Source organism: Erigeron canadensis, chromosome 3 (genome assembly GCF_010389155.1).
Source record: "Erigeron canadensis isolate Cc75 chromosome 3, C_canadensis_v1, whole genome shotgun sequence".
NCBI lineage: Eukaryota > Viridiplantae > Streptophyta > Magnoliopsida > Asterales > Asteraceae > Erigeron > Erigeron canadensis.
In genome coordinates, this window is record NC_057763.1 from 29,103,324 (window position 1) to 29,124,416 (window position 21,093).

A 21,093-nucleotide genomic window follows, 5' to 3' on the forward strand; every position below is an offset into this window, starting at 1 on the left:
TTTGTGTGGTTTATTTATGAGTTGGATGATATATGTTGTAAATTATTTCATTAAGAGTATTATAGGTATATTAGACGAAGACGTATAAATCAGTACATAAAAAAGAAAAAAGAGTAGTTTGTTTTATATATTTATATTTACTTTTATATTTACAAAGAAAAAAGATAAATGGGTAAAAATTGAACTCTCTGGTTCTGTATACCATCTTGGTACTCTGAGCGCACATCTGATAATCATCTTCACACATGAAGCATAAAATATATTTTTTTTCACTTACATTCAATAATGTTTCAACACTTTAATGCATGAATAAATATACTTTATATAAAACAATAACTAAAATAAATATAACTATAACTATAATATAAATATAACGGGTTCGAGTTAGCGGGTTACAAATATCCAACCCAATCCTGACGTGTTATCAAAATCGAGTTGGAAATCATAACCCAAAGTTGTCTACCCATCAACCTATATTCAACCACCAACCAAAAAAAAAAATCGGGTTGGTGAGCTGATTTCAAGTTATATGGATAGGTCATGGTTAGTCGGTTGATTTTGGTCACATGAGTTGCTGGTTTCACGCGTTAAATGGGTTGGTGAGTTGATCTCAAGTCATATGGGTTGATTTCAAGTCGAATGGATTGTGGGTTCTCAGATCAAATGAGTTGAGGAGTTGACCTATTAACAAACACGAGAGTAAGTACCCGCGTGTTGCGACGGTGAGATGGTAGGGGTGATAGCTAGATCATAGAGTGTGATATGTCATAGAGTATGATAGTCAAATGCCTTAGCCGTACGGGCTCTACCATCAGATTTAAAAATTCGTCGAAAGCATATAGAATGACATCTCTAATGAAAGAGCATAAAATTTTAAGAACACCCATATAATTTTTATAATTTATCGATGTACGGTTTTTGAGATAAAAGATTTTGAATGAATTGGAGGAAAAAATGATTTATGCAGGATAGAGAAAAGAAATGATTAGTTGAGATTTGAGGAGAGAAAAAGGGTATTATAGTTATTTTAGGTAAATATAAAATAAATAGAGGGACATTTTGGGAAAGTAAATGTTGAAACTTCAAATTTAGACATCGACTTTTGCTTTATAATATAGTATAGATTATATTACTTTAAATATAAATATTTTTGGGCTGGAGGGTTGACTTATTAACCCAAAAACAACTTGAACCCGACCCAAAAAAATCAAGTTGGTGGGATACTAGATCGAGATTCTACAACCCTAATCCAATTTTCCAGGTCGGATCCAAGCAGAATTTTGAGTAAGATCGAGTATTAGCAATCTTAAAATATATCAAACCGACTCTAAATATGTTACATCAAAAACTGTACAAAATGTAAGAGTTTATTTTAACAATTTCATAAAATCTTATTTTTGGGTAAACGGATCCTAAATTACTTGGTAACCCGGTCACCGACCAGGTATTAATCTAGTTCAAATAGTTTATATTAAGATCCTTGAGACTATCATTAACATAATAGTTTTTAAGCTTTTTTTTTTAAATCTAACCAGGAAATTAATTCAGAAGAAAGAATCTCATATATTTATCATCGAACCAAATACTTTCTTAGGCATTTCCGAATTGATTGTAGCTTCCATATTAAATTATTTAATGTGCATAAAACAACTTGTACCTTCCATATTAAAAGCTCATCCCTTGTTTTTCATGGTAAATGTACAAATAATTTATACAACTTAAACACAATTCTAAGGGCTGTATTTAGCAAACCCTTTTTTTTAACAACAAATTTAATCTACTTCTAATACATTAATTAATGGGTTTGCTAAATATAGCCCTTAGGGTTGTATTTAAGGTGCATAAATTATTTGTACATTTATCATGAAAATCAGGGGGCGAACTTTTAATATGAAAGGTACAAGTTTTTTTATGCACGTTAAATACAACCCTTATGGTTGTATTTAGTATTTCCCTTAATTAATACTAATTTATTTTGAGGAAATATTAGCTACATGACAATGTAGCCAATTAACTACAACAAAATCAAGTAAAAGATACATCTAGCCTTAAATTTAAATTAATTTCTAATCATCTTAATTTATTGCACAGTAAACATTCTCCTTGATTTCCTTCTGTTTTTACGAGTATGGTACCCACGCAATGCGACGGCGATGACAGCCACAATGATGTGATGGCATCGACGGATGGTGACGGCAGCTACAGCCGTTGGTGGCGGCAAATACATCAAGCGGTGTAGGTATTTGTTATAAGAATATTTGATTTAAAGTGTAGAGATAATATCTTTGGAAGATAATGGAATGATTGTAATTAATTAATTAAGGGTAAAATAGTACCTAACAAGTGCAACTACCCCATGGCAGATAATAACTACTGCAAAAAGGAACATGTATCCAACTGCAAGAGTTGTAGCATCAGAGAGTCTGGACCCCCCTTTAAGAATGTCAACTAAACACGACTTGTAACATTGTTTGGTGAACCATTAAGTCTAGTAGCAATCACATTTGTCACTTCTCCAAGATTTTTCTCATAAGTCAAATTTGAAAGTGCAATCAATGCATTCCTTGATGTAATATTGACCAAAGAAAGTGTTTGCTCAGTATGCAGTGGAACGGTCACCATTGGGCTGGTGGCAGATGATATAATCCATGATAGATTGTAGAGGGTAAATCGTCCTAGGTGGAAAGGCACAAGAACTACAATGCCAAGAAATACAATGTTGCGTGCAAGAATATGCAGGGTAAAAGAATAGTTATAGCAAAAGTTGTTCCCATTATACTCATATTGTAAAGACCGTTATGCACTGAATACATGCATGACATACATCAAATAACTTAATACACAACATCCATAGTTGAAAAATATACTCGCATCATAAGCAGTTTTTACCAAATCAAAATGCATTCCGCATGACAATCTCAACAGCCCTGCCAATACCCTGTGCCCCAACATGTTCACCATTCCCTTCACCAATAAGATTTCGGTTTGCTTGATCACGTTGAATCCCTCCAACACGAGCACCAATTCCATCACCATCATCATCTCTTTCCCTTTCTAGTCCTGTATGTTCTCGTAGATATATGATATAGTCTCTCAAACACCACACGATAAAAGGTAATAAATGCGACGCTTATAGAAAGAAGAAACCCATGAGCACAATCAGTAAGAATGGATGTAGTTGAGATGCGACTCAAGAACAGTCTTCAGGCTGCGCCAAAGCTTTTTGCAAATGAGAAACTCCATGTCTAGAAAGTGACAAATGATATGATCCAAAACCACACGGAAAGCTGAAAACTAAGATGGACGAAGCACTGCACCGTATGATGGTATTTCATTGCCATACCAACAAGAATTTCCCAAAAATGAAGTCATGCTGGGGCATTATCAACATACACATGAGAGAACGAAAAGGGGTATTTGCAAACCTGCGGTAGATGACCACCACACCAGTGAAAATATGAAAGTTGTACCCGACACAGGTATTTAATAGACTTCTCTCATACGCCTCTAGTGAAACTGATACACTAAAAACATAAAGTTTATTTGTGGCCTAAAATATAAAAATCATTACAAGTTGAGGATACAAACCAGAAACTTGCCCAAACTAAATAGAAAGAGATTAGCAAAAATTAAAAAAATAAAATAAAAATAAGCACACATGTATGGTTTCAGAACAATGGGACCTAATGTTTCCTATGCACTACTACCATGACCTCACTCTCGAAATAATCGATTCACCAGTCATCAGTGCTCAACACCCTTTGTAGACCATATGATAGTATCTAACAATACTGCCATTCAATCTTATCAAAGCCAAATGTCTTTTTAACTGATGAGCATAAATCAATTATCAAATTCACTTGGGCAAAGGCTGTTTGCATAAAATGAAAATCAACAAACAAATAAACGATATGAATTCTCACACACCCAATAGCTATTATTCATAAAACATGCTTCTGACATAAGATGTTACGATTCTATCATAATCACATGGCATTCAAATTCATATCCAGCAAAAAATCTTACCGGTTCATGTTTAACAGCCATGTCTTGTAAAAAACACCAATATCTCTAACTTTAACGTATTGATATCATATCTCAACTTTTCTTAATATTGAGAAACAACAATCCAGTTAAATGAAACTATCATTTGCCCAAACTGCAACAAACTTTGTTTCCAAAAAGTCACAGGAGTATACAGTTTACACATCATGATCAACCTGATGTTTTCAATGTACCAAACTATATCTATACAACCTCATTTCAATTTAAGATTGCGCAACATCAATAAGGAAGTGTCATCGTCGTATTTTTCTCTCACTTAGTGACACATCACTACTCTCTTATATCAACCGCAATCCACTATCAGCGCTGATATGCAATGAAAACTTTATACAAATATACATATATAGTGAAGGGATCAAGTGAGAACCAACATATATGGTGAAAACCGTGAGAACCATTAAAAAATCATCTCTGAGAGCTTTGCCCTTAGAGTTAAAGGCTACGCCCATACCGTATCAAACTGCCACCATCTCTTGGATCGCCGCCCATCAAAACCATACTATTCCCATATGTGTCCGGTGACAACCCCTTTAGAACGGATAAGGGCGTACCGAATCCATATGTTTAAATTCAAAAAATAATAAAATTAAACAACAAAATTAAAAAACCACACCAAAAAGGAGAAAGATGGAGGGAAACTAGTGGTTCCCATAGTTCTCTCCATATTTGTTGTTCTCACATTAACCCTACCCTATATATATATATATATATACACATACACACACACATATATATATAGGGGTTGGGTATTGTAAAACAAGTATTAAAGTAAAACAAATAAGATAAGATCTTGACCCCTAGATCATGGTTAAATTGATGCACGAAGATTCACGAAACAATTGATACACGATGATTTTCATGATGCACACCGTTCTTATTTTAAAATTGTTCTTACCGGAGTGTTACCCTATATAGGGGCAGGTTATATAGAATCCAGCTTATTTTGAGTCTAAAAAGGGTCCATATAACTTACACATGTGTAAGTCATGGTGGCGGTGGTCGCCGTTGCCGGAAAATCATGATGGTGGTGGTAGGAGGTGGTTGGTTTTTGAGGAGATGAAAGAAAATCAATTGATCCTTTTTGGACTCAAAATAACTTATCCCTAATATATATATATAGGGGTGAGTTATTTATAGTACAAACATTTAAAAAAGTACATGTGTAAGTTAACTTACACATGCTTGTTCCTTCCATCTCCGACCACCACCACCACTACCATCATCATCTCCGACCACCACCATGATCCTCCGGGGACGGCGACCATCTCCGGCGAGACTTGCACATGTGTAAGTATAACTTACACATGTGTAAGTTAACTTTCTGGCGAGAATCAGGTTCATTTTTGGGTGGATACGGTACGGTCCAGAGGCCCTCATCCGTTCTAAGCTGACCGTCAAGGGACGCATATGAGAATCGTATGGATTTGATGGGCGGCGATCCAAGAGATGGTGACGGTTTGCTACGGTACGGGCGAAGCCCTTGATGCCGGCGCCGCGCCGTGGTTGGGGTGGTCGGAGATGATGGTGGCTGGTGGTGGTTGTCTCACAAAGGGAAAAATCTATAAATTTTAAACCCTAAAATGCTAAAAAAGTTGTACATACACATGTATAAATTACTTACACATGTGTAAGTCTCGCTAGAGATGGTTGTCGTCGCCGGAGGATCATGGTGGTGGTCGGAGATGATCATGGTGGTGGTGGTGGACGGAGATGGAAGGAAGAAGGAAGAAGAAGGAGGAAATACCTTGTACTTTTTGTACTTTTTCAAACCCTTGTACTAAAAATAACTTTCCTATAGTGAAAAGTTATTTTGAGAACCATTTTTTTTGCGAGAACCTTTGAGAACTTTTAAAATTAAGCCCAACCGATGATTATTCTTTACATGAAAATTGTTTGTTGATTGTTTTCTGAATAACTTATGTGTAATTTTGAAGTTTATAATTGTGTGGAGGCATGGATTATCAGCCGTTATACAATTATGTGGAGATTTGGATTCTTGATTACACGTGCACGAATATTGCTATGATTATATGTGATCGACTTGCATACATGTGATCATAGCAATATTCGTGTACATGTGATCAAGAATTCAAATCTCCACATAATTGTATAACGGATGATAATCCATGCTCCACACAATTATAAACTTTAAAATTACACATAAGTTATTCAGAAAAGTTCTCAAAGGTTCTCGCAAAAAAAAGGGTTCTCAAAATAACTTTACCCTATATATATATATATATGTTAATTTTTTTAATATTTAAACTACCTAAAACATTCAACCGATATTGAATCACACATACATTATATGCTAGTTCAACTTTACACAAAACCCTAAGGTACTTTAAACCTAGCTTTTATCTATCAAAAGTTCAATTCATTTCTGTTTGCTTGCATAAATTAAAGCATCATCTAATAAAAGGTCACATACATCACAAAGTAAAATAGAAATAATAAATAAAAGGTCAGACATATCAACCTAGCTTTTGTATCTATCAAAAGTTCAATTACATTTATAAATTGCAGCAACATCTAATAAAAGGTCAAATACATCAAACAGTAAGTTAGTGTGTTTCATAGACTGCGCACCACCAGTTATTTTCCTTGGACCCATCAGGCACTAGGATTTCTTAGTTAATTCCTTATATGTAGGTAGGTTTGGGCTATATGCCGAAACACTTTTAAGTCTACATTCTATATGATTGCTCTTATATGTGTTTTTGTTAAACCTGTGCTTTTAGTTATCTAGGTCGCTTGTTGCTACTTTTCCTTATTCTTTTGTTGTCGGGTGTACTCAACACACAGTTTCTAGAAGACTAGGTGTTTAGCTTAGCAGCCTAAGGTACTTTGATCCGTAGGTTGTTTAGAAATAGTTTAATCCCCTTAGTTTTAGTCAATACATATGTATAGGTATGGTTGTCCTGGCGGTTTACGTTCCTCCTGTTTGAGCTCTTTGCTGAAGACTTTGTTTATTATGTTCCTACATTTTATGTTGTTATTTGCGTACTATGGTTGGTAGAGTTTATGTACTGTGCTAAGGTATTGTTAGGCCGTACGTTTGCTACTCTTCCCTACTCTTAAGGTAGCCATACCCAGCGGACCCAGCTGACAGGTATATCGTCTTATCATGTTCTCGACAAACAAGTATAAACACTTTACCCTTTTACGACTTTTACATTTTTTGGCCGGAGGTCCTTATGGAAGCAGTCTCTCTTCCTTTGGGTAGAGATAAGACTATCTACAACTCACCTCCCCCATACCCTCTCAGGGATTGGGTATACATCAAACAGTAAAATAAAAAAATAAATAAAAATAGAAATATCAACACCTCACAATGACGAGCGATGCGGAGATTGAGCCATTGAAGAAGACAATTCTCATGAATAAACTTTATACTTCCTCTACAAGCACACGGATACCGCAGCGGATTATTGATGTCTCCTGGATTGCGGCATATACGGCAAATATCTCCGTCTTCATTATTTGCATTATAAGTTACAATTTGTATGACATTATTGTTAACATTAGTGGAAAAAATAGTTGAAACATAAGAACCTGATGAAGAATCCGGTGCGGTTGTAGCTCCGCCATGTGCGGCTGGTTGCGGCGGAGCGATATCCATACGCCGATGATCGGAGGTTAGAGTGTGAGTGTATTTTGGAGAAGAAAAGAAGTAAGGATTAAAAAGTGGCGGTATAAAGAAAGTCGGTGAGGGAGTTTGATATTTATAGCGTAAGGATATTTTTTTTGGAAATCGGTTTGTGTCTTAACCAGAGTCCCATGGTTTTCCTTTTACAGTTTTACCGGTGAATCTTTACGCGCCCGATCAAAATCCGTCAACCGAATTACACAGTCAAATTCAGTTAGTTTTATATATTTATGACTCGGACCCTAGATGTCCACTAAATGCTACAAAGAGGAAAACCTTTGTAAAAAAAATAGATTTCGCAAATCTTAATATTTGAACATATTAACAATGCTATTTCGAATAGTTTAAACATGACTTTATATCACATCTCTTCTTTTCTTCTAGCACAAGAGCGGATAAAACTCAGCAAAAAGAGTGGTAATTGCTCCAACAGCTTCTTCTTGCTTACACATGTCACCGCTCCTTTCTTGAAAAAGAAGGCATTCTTGCAAGAATTTCGATTTCAAGATTATTGTCTATTCTTTTATTAGTTATTCGAAATGATCAGTGACAATTATAAGTTAATCTTAAAAAGAAATCAAATTTTATATACGTAAATTAATTTTTGCAAATCATTTCTAAATAAATTCTTTTCGGATGTCTAGTCATATAATATGATTTAAGTCTAACAATGGATCTTTTATAAAGTTATTCACCATAACATTAAAAAAAACACCAACCCAATCAACACATGAATTGGTAATTCTAGGGATTTTATACTTTAAATGTAATACCGTTGAACCTAAATTTGACATCTAGGGATTTTTTTCAAAATGATTACCCTTAAAATTGAAATTGGATATATGAAGAGATGGTGACAACATAGCTTAAGTTTGCCTTAAAAAAGAACAAGTATTGTTTTTAAGAAGAAGTAGAATGTACACCTCATAAAATGTACAAAATTTGTATGGTCAGTAAAAAAAATCATTGTCTATACAACTAACAATTCTTATCTTAACCCCTTGTTAGACATTTTGGATTAAAGTTCCACAGTTAAACTTTAAGTAGATTATATAGAGACATGGTAGATTTTAAGTCTTCTATCATTAACATAGAATAAAAGATACAAAAAAATTAATGCCTTGTTGAATAATGTCTTGCTAAAGAACTTCTTATACTAAGTTTTCCGCATGCCATTTTATAAAATGTAAATAGCGATATGACATGTTGAATAATGTGTGAATGTTCATATATTTTGCTACTTTGCTAGTAGAAAGCTAGATCTTACCACATTTCAATTTTGACGCAATCAGTTATTCGTATATTCTAGCGTGTTATAAAACCGAACGTCTATTCCTAAAGTCATAAGTTATTTAATATTTTTTTATTGATAACTAGATAGCTTGTATTATTATAACCTGTATTACAAAAGCATAGATGTCATTATGTCAATTAAACATAATTTTTTAAAAAAATAAAAATAAAGAACGTATAACAATGTCTAATTGACGTGTCATTTTGTTTCAACTAATATTTGCTTCACAACAAACTTGGTCACCCTCATTATCTAGTACACGTTCTTTAGTGCTGAATGTATTAGGTGGCTGAATGTATAAATAATGTCTTATTGTACTAAGTAAAAAATAAGTAAATGATGGTTATTTTTGTTTATTAAATCAAAAAAATAACATGAAATTTGGCTGAATACGTTAAGTTCTTAATTATTAAGTTTATTAAGTAAAAAAAGAACGGACCCTTAATAAACCCATACCCAATACCGTCTTTTATGTTTTATGGATCTCAAACACTTTCAATTTCAGATTTAGACAAAAACGTATTCCTATATTCATCTTAATATATATTATAAAAAAAACTTAATTAACTCATCACACATCCCATTTAGAAAAACAAGAGTTTTTTCTTTGGTCTTAGAAAGTATACATAACAGAGATTGTCCAGTTGATTGGGGCAACCTAAGGAGTTGATTCTATATTAAGAGTTATGTCAACACAACATACCACGACTGCGTGCCCCACTAGTCTATTTTTTATCCCCTCAGCACCATACTGAACCGAGGCGTGCAAGGAGTTTTAAAATACAAGCTTCAAAGCTCCTTGAAATTACACATATCCACAAATGAACTATTATGATATCAAGTCAATCAATTACCAGTACATTTATGAAAAACATGAGTCCTGGTTCTAACTTCTAACCCACTGCATTGTTTATAAGAGCCGATCATCAGATCATGTCATGTTTTTCTGTTTTGTAGTATATAATAAGATGCAACAAAACATCATCAGGTTTTGCATCTTTCTACTATCCTACCAACCTGCACAAAATCATATTCACATATTCTGAAACTCCAGTAGAGTTTGGTGTCTATACCTAAAACTTATGTCAAGTTGTCAACATATACCTCTTGCTTGCAACACATTTAAAGTCTCGACCTTGTGATGCTCATCATTTTAAGCTTCCCCAAAGTTATGAAGTCCCCGGCCAATCAAATAGCGGTCATCTCTTATTGAGTTGTGGAGATTGGTGAACAAGAAATGTGACCTCTTGGCACAAAAGCACAATAAACTCAGACCAAGGCATCCCAGCCATGCAAACCTATAAACAGCAGAGTTAGCTGCTAAACTGTACCCAAATAGAGGAAATACTCCACGGGTTAATACATAAGGGACACAAAGAGCCGTAAGAAGCTTCATCATGATGGGGGCCATGATCTCTCGTAGCACCATACGAGCTGGCAGCCTTGAAAGGCCAACTACCATTACAAATCTGAACGTTGCTTGCCAGCTTCTATTGATAAGAGGTATCGTATAACCGAGCATGACCTGTTTTGTAAAACAAACAAAATAGTAGGTAAATAATTTGAGTGGGAAACAATGGTGAGTCTCCAAGAGCAGATATCAACTACGCCAAGACTTTACTCAATGGGAAAACTTGGCGCCGGCTTACCACTTACCAATTTCGGTCATTTACTTATGAACGGGTGAATACAAATGATATTTTATCTATTACGGGTCAAATAGGTAAATTTTGCCCATAATTCTTTGTGTGTGCATGTGTATAAACCCTTCTAAATCATTTGTTACAAACTTTGAATTCTATTAGACCAACACTTCTCTGTAGGAAAATGAACAATTGTTTGGGTTCACTATCTTTAACATGTACTAAAAAGTTGCAAATTTGACCAATTACCCAACTTGCTCACTTTGCTGCCTCCAGATACAGCAATAGATTCATAAAATTTTTAAAATACATGCATTGGCAAATGCATCAAATTTATCGTCATTTATGCTTTGAGCAGAAAGTAAGTTAAGCAAACTTACCAGCCAAATCCAGAGCTTGAGAACACCAAGTCCAATCGCCCAATCATAATACAGCACGAACACTAGGCTTTCTTCCACAGATACCAACATTGGTAGAGATACCAAAAGTTTAAACACCAGTCCAATCAACACCGGGATAAAAAAATACTGTATAACAATGGTGTTAGTCATGGTGAACAAATATACAGAAAAGAACTTTGTGGCAGCGGAAGATATGGTCTTTACCCAAATTAACAACAATACGGAGCACTTCACAACTATGGCACACCATTTCCAGATTTTATTTTGCAGCACTGTAGCTCTCCTTGTTCTAATCAGATCTACACAGTACCTTATTCCAGCAAGGGCGGCCCAGATGACATAACTTCCAATAGCAAATGCATACATGTCTGGAATAAATGGTGACAATTGCATGTTAGTTTTGTCTCTCAAAGCAATAAACATGATCGTTATGGAAAACTATGCCGAAACAATCTTAATAGAAGACCTATTTCTTAAAAAACGACGTTAAAGGTTTCTTGGAAGATAAGAGACTTAACAATCACAATGCATAAACAGAATAATCTATAAATTATGAATCAAATGAACTTGAAGGTTTTATGCATTCTGCCCGTTCCCTTTTAGCTACTTTTAATTTATTTTTTTTCAAAAAAGTGTTAGAAATGGATCATAGCCCAAGTTGATCCATTCATGCGTTAATGGTCAAAAGCTGCTACCTGTACATTTTTTATGAACGGCAGAGCTACTGCTACATTTATTGGTACGAGTTATAAGTAATAACGACTGAAAAAATTAAACATCTATATGTATGGACCACAGTGACACGAAGGTGACGGTCTTAAAAATAAATTCTTACCCCTGCAGTTTGTGCCATGACTGATGGGGAGGAAGCGAACAGAAGCATTCAACAACACTCGTCCAATGGATAAGGGCACCACAATTGAAGCAGAAATGACGATCAGCAATGTCATCCAAGCCATCATTAAAAGAAGCACTATACCTCGAACAAACGCATATCTCCTAGAACATAGGATATGGTATCACTAAATGTGTTATAACACACAGACACAAATACGTGATTCATTCAAGCATCGTATGGAAGAAAAACCACAATTTATGGAAGTTATCTGCATTCCATTGTATTTAGTGGCTGTCAAAGAAATGTCGGTGCAACTATATGTTTTGTGCCATGATAATTTCCACTTGAAAAGATTTACACTAAACCTAGACCTAAATCATAGCTTGTTGTATCTCTTATAGAAATCTGAGCGGATGGGACCTATGCGTGAACGACTAACAAGAGTCATTTTGTTGCCTTTTATTCCTTTAAGGTACAATGTTATAATTTTCATGTCCATCCTTCTTGGATAGTAGCTTAAGGAAATCTGGATGAACGTGATGAGGTCCATGAAGATGATTAGTTTGGTGTGCGTGTGGGGGTTGCCTCCCCGGGGGGGGGGGGGGGGGGGGGGGGGATCGTATCATTTGGAATATCGAGTTTCCTACGGGGTCCAGTTATCACTAGAATGCTGCACTTATCTCCATACTCGCATATAAGGTTTTTATTAATTTCAGAGCAGACTGCATAATCTGATAAAGATGCAACAGTGACAACACAGCTTACTCTAAATCAGAGTGTCCACCACCATCAGCTTCTTCTGCAGAGTTAGCATTGGCTCCTTCTTGGTTCAAGTATTCGGAGGGAACATCTCCAAATACAGCTCGATCTTCGCCCCCTAGTTGATCATGTATCCTATCCCGCCCTCCTAGATCATTCTCAATTACTTGCCCACTGTCCTCATGTCTGCCCAATAAGTAATCTGTTAAACCAAGAGCCCAACCGACCGCAGTAAACCAATGGAGCAGAAGTGACTTGATTGTTGCATGCATCTTAAAATGCTCAACAGCAAATGGAATGAGAATTTGAAAGAAAAGTATGTAATTAGGAATCTCAGTGAATGAGACGGATACTCTGCAATGGCATAGTATAACTCTGTAAGTAGATAAGCCACATGGGATACAACTAGAAATGGTCAATGAAAGTAATCTTACGATATATCCAGAGGGAAGATTGAAGGAGCTATCCACATAGCAAGTTTAACTGGCAAAAATACCAATAGTACGATTATGCTCACGTGAAAAGCATTTGACAAAAGAATGTTAAGAGCATATCTATCCGTAAGATTAACATTCGTGAGTGGATTCATATTACGATCATCTGGATCTCGCAAGAAATAAAGAACTCCATGACGCAGAACCTACAGAAAACATATGAAACACAAAGTAAGAGGCTATAAACTGGAAAATAGAAAATGAAATGTAAAGAATTAATGGGTTAGCAGATTATATACCCTTCGAAGAAACATGGCAAATATGACTAGTTGTAATAAGTAGGCAATTCCTACAACCCAGTGAATCAATGAGCTTGCCAATGGAGATACCGAAAAGAATTCAACTCTTTGAGCAATTGACTTGCCAAACATCCTTAATGTACACACATCTATCCACCATCCAAGCATTAGAGTGAAGAAAACAAACTTTATCATAAGCATTATCATTGCAAGTAATAACAGTCTGAAAAGTGACCCTACAACTGAAACAATGCCACAGAACCTTCCAATGACCAGAGGCTCCGCCCTGCAGTACCTAACTAGTGCAACTACCCCAAGGCAGATAATAACTACTGCGAAAATGAACATGTATCCAACTGCAAGAGTTGTAGCATCCGAGAGTCTGGTTTCCCCACCAATTCCCCCTTTAAGAAAGTCAACTAAAACATGCCTTGTAACATTGTTTGGTGACCCATCGTGTCTAGTAGCAATAACATTTGTCACTTCTTCAAGACTTTTCTCAGAAGTCATATTTGTGAGTGCAGTCGATGCATTCCTTGATATAATATTGGCCAAGGAAAGTGCTTGCTGAGTATGCAGTGCAACAAGTGGCACCATTGAGCTGGTGGCAGATGATAAAATCCACGGTAGATTGTAGAGGATAAATCGTCCTAGGTGGAAAGGCACAAAAGCTACAAAGCCAAGAAACATAATGTCGCGTGCAAGAACCTGCATGGTTAAAGAATATTTGTAGCAAGAACTGTTCCAACTACACTCATATGTTTCATAGAGCACGCAACAAAACTTCAATTTCAACAAGTCAGACTGAAATCACATTCAGTATTGCAAAGACATTTGAGCGCTTGATACATGCATGACATATCATCAAATAAATTAATGCATAGCAGCCAAATCGTAAAGTATACTCACCTTATAAGCAATTTCTACCAAATGGAAGATATGCCCTTGCATGCCAGCTAACAACTCAAAAGGAGCATCCTCTGCATTCCTTCTGACAATCTGAGCTACCCTGCCAATACCCTGTGCCCCAACATCTCCACCATTCCCTTCACCAATAAGGTTTTGATTTACTTGAGCAGGTTGTATCCTTCCATCATGAGCACCATTTCCATCATCTTCATTCTCCCTTTCCCTTTCCAGTCCTCTATGCTCTAGTAACCTTAAACACTTCACAGCAATGGTGATAAATTCGATGCTTATAGAAAGAAGGAACCCACGAGCACAATCAGTAATAATGGATGTAGTTGAGATGTGACTCAAGAACAGTGTTTGGGCTTCACCAAAGCTCCTTGCAAATGAGAAACTCCATGTCCAGAAAGTAATAAATGGTAAGATCAAAAACCACATAGAAAGCTCAGAACTAAGACGCATGAAGAGCTGCACCATCTGATGGAATTTCATTGCCATTCCAATAACAATTTCCCAAAAAGGAAGCCTTGCTGGGGCATTATCAGCATACACACGACAAAACGAAAAGGGGTGTTTGCAAACCTGTAGTACATGACCACCACGCCAACGAAAATATGAAAGTTGTACCCAAAACATAAAGTTCAGTTTTGGCCTAATATATAAAAGTCATTACAACTTAGAGTTACTAGCCAGAACCTTACCCAAACTTAAGAAAGAAAGATCAGCACAATAATAATAAAGAAGCATACATATACAATGGACGGAGATGTACCGCCACTTGCAAGACACTAGGGCTCTGTTTAACAGCCCGATCTGTACTAATTTGGTCAGGGTTTCAGAACAATGGGACCTAATGCTTTCGATGCAATAATCGGTCCTCCAGCAGTCAATGCTCAACAGTCGTCTAGATCATATGATAGGATCTAACAAATTCTACCATTCAATCTTATCAAAGCCAAATGTCCTTCTAACTGATGATCATACATCATTTATCAAATTCACTTAGGTAAAGGTTGTTTGCATAAACATAAAAATGATAAAATCAACAAACAATATACGATATGAATTCTCACACACCCAATAGCTATTATTTACAAAACATGCTTCTGACACTTATGATCCTATCATAATCACGTTGCATTTAAATTCATATCCAGCAAAAAGTTCTTATAAGTTCATGTTATACCACCATGTCTTCTAAAAAGCACCAATATTCCTAACTTTAACGTATTGATGCCGTATCTAAATTTTTCTTAATATTGAAAAGCAACAATCCAGTTAAATGAAAATATCATTTGCCCAAAGTGTAACAGTTTACAGTCCACACATCATGATCAACCTGATGTTTTCAATGTACCAAACTATATCTACACTATTATATTAATCCAACCACATTTCATTTTAAGATTGCGCAGCATCAATAAGGAAGTGTCATCATCCTATTTTCTATCTCATTTAGTGACACATCACTACTCTCTTATATCAACCGCAGTCCACTGTCAGCGCTGGTATGCAACGAAAACTTTACACATACACACACACACACACACACACACACATATGTATATATACATTTGATAATTTTTTAAAAATAGATAAACTACCTAAAAATTTTCAGCCGATATTAAATCGGACATATATAATGCTAGTTCAACTTTACACAAAACCCTAAGGTAACTTTAAAACTAGCTAGCTTTTGTATCAATCAAAAATTCAATTCATTCCTTTTTGCGTGCTTAAATTAAAGCATCATCTAATAAAAGGTCAGATACATCAAATAGTAAAATGTAAATAAATAATAATAAGAATAATAAAAAAAATATAAATATTAACACCTCGCAGTGACGAGCGTTGCGGAGATTGAGCCATTGAAGAAGACAGTCCTCATGAACAAACTTTATACTTCCTCTACAAGCACACGGATACCGCAACGGATTATCGGCGTCACCTGGATTGCGGCATATACGGCAGATATCTCCGTCTTCATTATCTGCATTATTGTTAGTATTTCTATTAGTATATGTTTTATTTGATGAATTATTGATAAGTGAAAGGAATAATTGAAACATAAGAACCTGATGAAGAATCCGGTGTGGTTTTGGCTCCGCCGTGTACGGCAATCAGCGGCGGAGCGATATCCATACACCGATAATAGGAGGTTGGTGTGTGAGTGTATTTTGCAGAAGAAAAAATAAAGGGTTAAAATGTGGCGGTATAAGGAATTGGAAAATTTTGAAATAAGTGAAGAAAGTCGGCGAGGGAGCTTGATATTTATAGGCCAAGTTATTTTTGGAAAATCGATTTTCTTTTACCGGTCATTCTAACCCGCCATATGTCAGTCAAACCAAATACACAGTCAATTTCACTCGTAGTATACTATAACTCCTGGTACAAACTGCCCCCATCTATGCATTTCAAACGAAGGACCTTTTCCATGAGAACATACTCTCTAGTCTCTACCAGGATCCCAACCACAAAACGAAAGATACTGAACCTAACAATCTTGACGTCTTGCTGGATCATATGGAAAAAGAGAAATGGAAAGGTCTTCTCAAACCAGAATGTGAGACCAAGAAAAATCATGGAAGAAATTAAGCAGACGAGCTACCTCTGGATAACTGCGAGATCACAGTACAAACAACTAGACTGGAACACATGGAGCACTTTTAGTTTGTAATTTTTGCTCTATGATTTCATTGATTTTCATATATGTACTTTCTCTAGCTCCTTACTAGTTTCAAGTAATGAATAATACAATTTGCCGTTCAAAAAAAAATAATAATAACTCATGACTCGAACTGCTACAAAGCGGAAACCTTTGTGGAAAAAATTAAAGTTCTTACGGTTATGTAAATCCTAAAATGTGAACATATCAACAAAAATAATGCTATTTCGAATAACATAACTTCATATCATATTTGCAATTTTACAATAAGTTAAGCGTCTATTTTTAATAAACTATTAAAATGATCGATGACAACTATACGTTATTTTTATAAAAATTTATAATTTAATATTCGAAAGTTATCTTTTCAAATCTTTCCAGATTAAATTTATTACAAAATTTAACTATGGATTTTTTTTTTACAGATTTATTTATCACTAGATTAAACTTGCAAGTTGTGCGGGACTGACCAATAACATAAATATAAACTACAATAACTAATAGTAAATTATTGTTCATAATGTAAAAAAACTATTAAATTATGACCGATACAATCAATAAAATTATAATTTATAAATATATGATATACGTTATGTAAATATAATAATAATAATCATAATATATAAATATAATATAATATATGGAAGATGGGAGATCTTATACTAATACTAATATATAATAGAATATATAAATATAATATACCAATGATGATATAAATATAAAAAAGATTTAGATTTATTCAATTAACATACAAATATGACTTAGTAGCCAACATGTAATCTGGTCTAGCCGTTTTAATTTTTTTTTAAAACTTTTTAATTTTTTTATTATGATTTGATGATGATTAGGATAAAAAATGATTTTTAACAGAATGCTTAAAAGTAGGAAAATAATGTAAATATGACACATAAGAAAAAATCCTACATGACATTATTTCATAATAGCCAACTAATCAAAAAATTATCTTCTCTTAGTTATATAAAGAGATAACATTAACAAAAAACATTTACCTGTATATTCTTACTTTTAATAAGTTGTAGAAATATAAATCATAATATTTATAAAATTTGTATATGTTGTCTTTTTTATACTTTTATACTGTATTATAAAAAAGATGGCCTTCATATTAAAAGTTACATGAGAAGTGGTCTAAAATACTTTTAATGATTAGATTAAACAATCAATCTTTTTTTTAAAAAAAAATATCTCAATTAACTTTTTACATCAATTATCTACGTCACTCAACGTCGCCTCTACCACCAACAATCGCCCCCACCACCAGATTTTCACCGTCTGACCACCTTCACATTGTATGAGTACCGTGCTATAATGTAAATGACCATTATCCATGAATCGTATCATCAAATATAATTAAAAAAAAGATATAGCTTCAACTTTGTACGTGAACTTTAACATGATACATAGGACCACGAGATACTATTGGAATTGGATGAACCATATAGAACCAACTTCAATTGAAGGGTTTTTCTCTTGCTTACTTAGGGCACAAGGAATCATGTAGCCAAAAAGTTCAACCCTTCTAAATCTCACCAATCACATCTCTCCAACTCATTTTTCATTTTCAATCCTCCCAACTTAATTCTTAGGTATTCATCACTTTCTCAACCCTCCTAAATTTTTTTATTTTTTTTTCATTTAATTAAATCGAACATTTTATAATAAAAAATAAAAACATTTTATTAAAATAAACTAAAATTAAATATTACATAACCATAAACATAATTCAAAACCTACATAAATGATAATTTTAAAAAATAAAGACACCTAAATCAATGCCTCGATCGGTGGTGGCTGCCCATGTGGGTTGTCAAGGTATGCTAAGTCCAAACCCGATACGTGTGCTGTCAGATCATACCGGAGGCGATGATGGACTTCTTCGTCATGTAACTCCCTTAGCACGTTCCGGTTATAAACAATAGGGGCAGGTGGATCCATAATACGAACCGGTAATATTGCCCTCCCGTTGTCTTTTATTATCATGTTGTGCAATATACTACATGTGGCGACGATTTTCCCAATCTTCACCTTTTTCGTGAACCGGAGGGGACGCTCCAAAATCTTCCATTTCCCTTTGAGAACACCAAAAGCTCGCTCAACATCATTTCTTGCCACCTCTTGGAGTCTTTTGAACTTCTTTTCATCCTCTTCGACTGGATGCGGATATGCCTTAACAAACGTAGACCACTTAGGATATATTCCATCGGTAAGGTAATATCCACGCTTGTAATTTCGTTCATTTACGCTAAATGAACTGTCTAGTGCGGATACATTACGCTCAGAATAGAACAATGGCGACTGATTCATTACATTGACATTGTTGTTTGATCCGGCAGGACCAAAAAACGAATGCCAAATCCACAAGTCGTAAGAAGCAACACACTCAATCATAATAGTCGGCACCTTATGATCACCCCACGTGTATTGCCCTTTTACGTATTTAGGACACTTAGCCCACTCGATGTGTGTACAATCAAGACTACCAAGCATTCCTGGAATGTGGTGTCTTTGTTCATGCGCTTGTGTGATGAGAGCAACTTCGTGAGATGTCGGCTTACGTACAAACTCCGGTTTGTATAATTTAATGACCGCATCACAAAAATACTCGAGGCTCTCACGTGATGTTCTTTCCGCAATGCATAAATACTCATCACACGCGTCTGGAGGTTCACTCGTGGACAATTGTTTGATCGCTGATGTGCATTTTTGTAGAGCCGTGAAGCTTCTTTTTCCCCGAGCATCATATCGTGTTTGAAAGTACTCGAACCTAGCTTCAATATCATTAACAATCTTCAAAAACAACCTTTTGCTCATGCGAAAAATGATGACGGAAAAATGGCTCGTCGAATTTTGAGTTTTCAACAAAGTAGTCGCACATTAGCCTATCATGCGCGTCTACCCGATTTCGGTCGATGTACCTACGGGTGTCGTTAGAGCTTCCGGTGTCTTTGTATGCGTCTAAAACTGTTTGGAAAAACTGAAAAAGTGCTCCCGCTTGACGAGCCGGAAAAAGAAGGGGGAACACAATATGAAGACGAGTCGGAAGAGGAATCCATTTTGTGATAAAAGTGAGGTGTTTAGGGTGAAAGTTTTGTGTGAGAAGTGTGTGTAAAATGTATATTTAGTTGTTTGTGGTTGATTGTTTGAAGATAAGGGTTTAAATAGGAAATACTTTTTTTTTTACTATCCGTTGCATTCAAAATCGTGGGCCCCTCTTTTTTTTGACCGTTCAACGGTCATAAGTTTCATCAAAACCTCCAACCCGTGGCTGGCTTCAAATCCGCTCACCTCCAGCCCGCTCCCAACCCTCATGACCGGCGGGGGTGTGTTTCGAAGGGTTGGGCCAACCCGTGCTAGAACCCGCTCCCACTCCGTTCGCCCTTAGAGTAAATTAGCAGATACGTAATTCGAAAATTACTTATTCGCAGTCCACTAAATGTAATACGTACTTTGAGATTACTATGGTCTCCTTTTGTATTATCGTCTATCGAGATAGAATTTGGTGTCTTATTGCTATTTTTATATCCCAGGATAATGTGTATAAAGCAATAAAAAAAATGAAGTTTTTTCTATATATTTAGATTACCTGAAAAGATGAGTGGATGAGTTTTTATGGCTTAGATCTATGTGGCCTAAATGGGATATCCATTTGGCCATTTCTAGAATTCTATGATTTATGTGGCTTAAATGCGGTATCTTTTTGGCCATTTCTATACCTTTTTCTTAAAATTAGGGCATACGGAGTAGGTGGGAGGGCTGCATCGGGTTGGGCTTATACCGGCGGTTACACCACTCCAACTTACATCGGGCTAGGCTAGAGGGTTGCTCAAAGGTATCACAAGCCGGCTCCCATAAAATCAAATACGGTTGTTTGCATTCAATGCTTTTGCCCGTTGAAGCCAAATAAAAAAAAAAAATTCATCAACATTTGAAAAAACTAGCCGTTCCATATATACATATATAAATGTATATATATCTTCTTCTCCATTTTAACTTTTCACATCTATTTTAACTTTCTTCTTCTTCATTACCAAATCCAAACATTATTGTACTATCATAATGGATCATTGAGGGCGTGGGCGTGATGGTTTGAGCCGTGGTCGTGGTTTTGTAGAGGCT

General features: G+C 35.4%; 2 protein-coding genes across 2 annotated transcripts; both read right to left on the reverse strand.

Annotated features, from left to right (window-relative positions):
- Nucleotides 1–9,845: 9,845 nt before the first annotated feature.
- LOC122591859 (probable E3 ubiquitin ligase SUD1) lies at nt 9,846–16,360 on the reverse strand. The gene is made up of 9 exons (XM_043764088.1): nt 16,127–16,360; nt 14,292–14,873; nt 13,383–14,090; nt 13,084–13,289; nt 12,656–13,003; nt 11,888–12,051; nt 11,257–11,420; nt 11,032–11,178; nt 9,846–10,533 (listed from the first exon to the last, which is right to left on the reverse strand). The coding sequence occupies exons 1-9, from the start codon at nt 16,358–16,360 to the stop codon at nt 10,162–10,164; spliced, it is 2,925 nt and encodes a 974-aa protein (XP_043620023.1). The 3' UTR covers nt 9,846–10,161.
- Nucleotides 16,361–18,741: 2,381 nt separating this feature from the next.
- On the reverse strand, nt 18,742–19,788 carry LOC122591860 (protein ANTAGONIST OF LIKE HETEROCHROMATIN PROTEIN 1-like). The gene has a single exon (XM_043764089.1). The coding sequence runs from the start codon at nt 19,786–19,788 to the stop codon at nt 18,742–18,744; it is 1,047 nt and encodes a 348-aa protein (XP_043620024.1).
- Nucleotides 19,789–21,093: the final 1,305 nt, after the last annotated feature.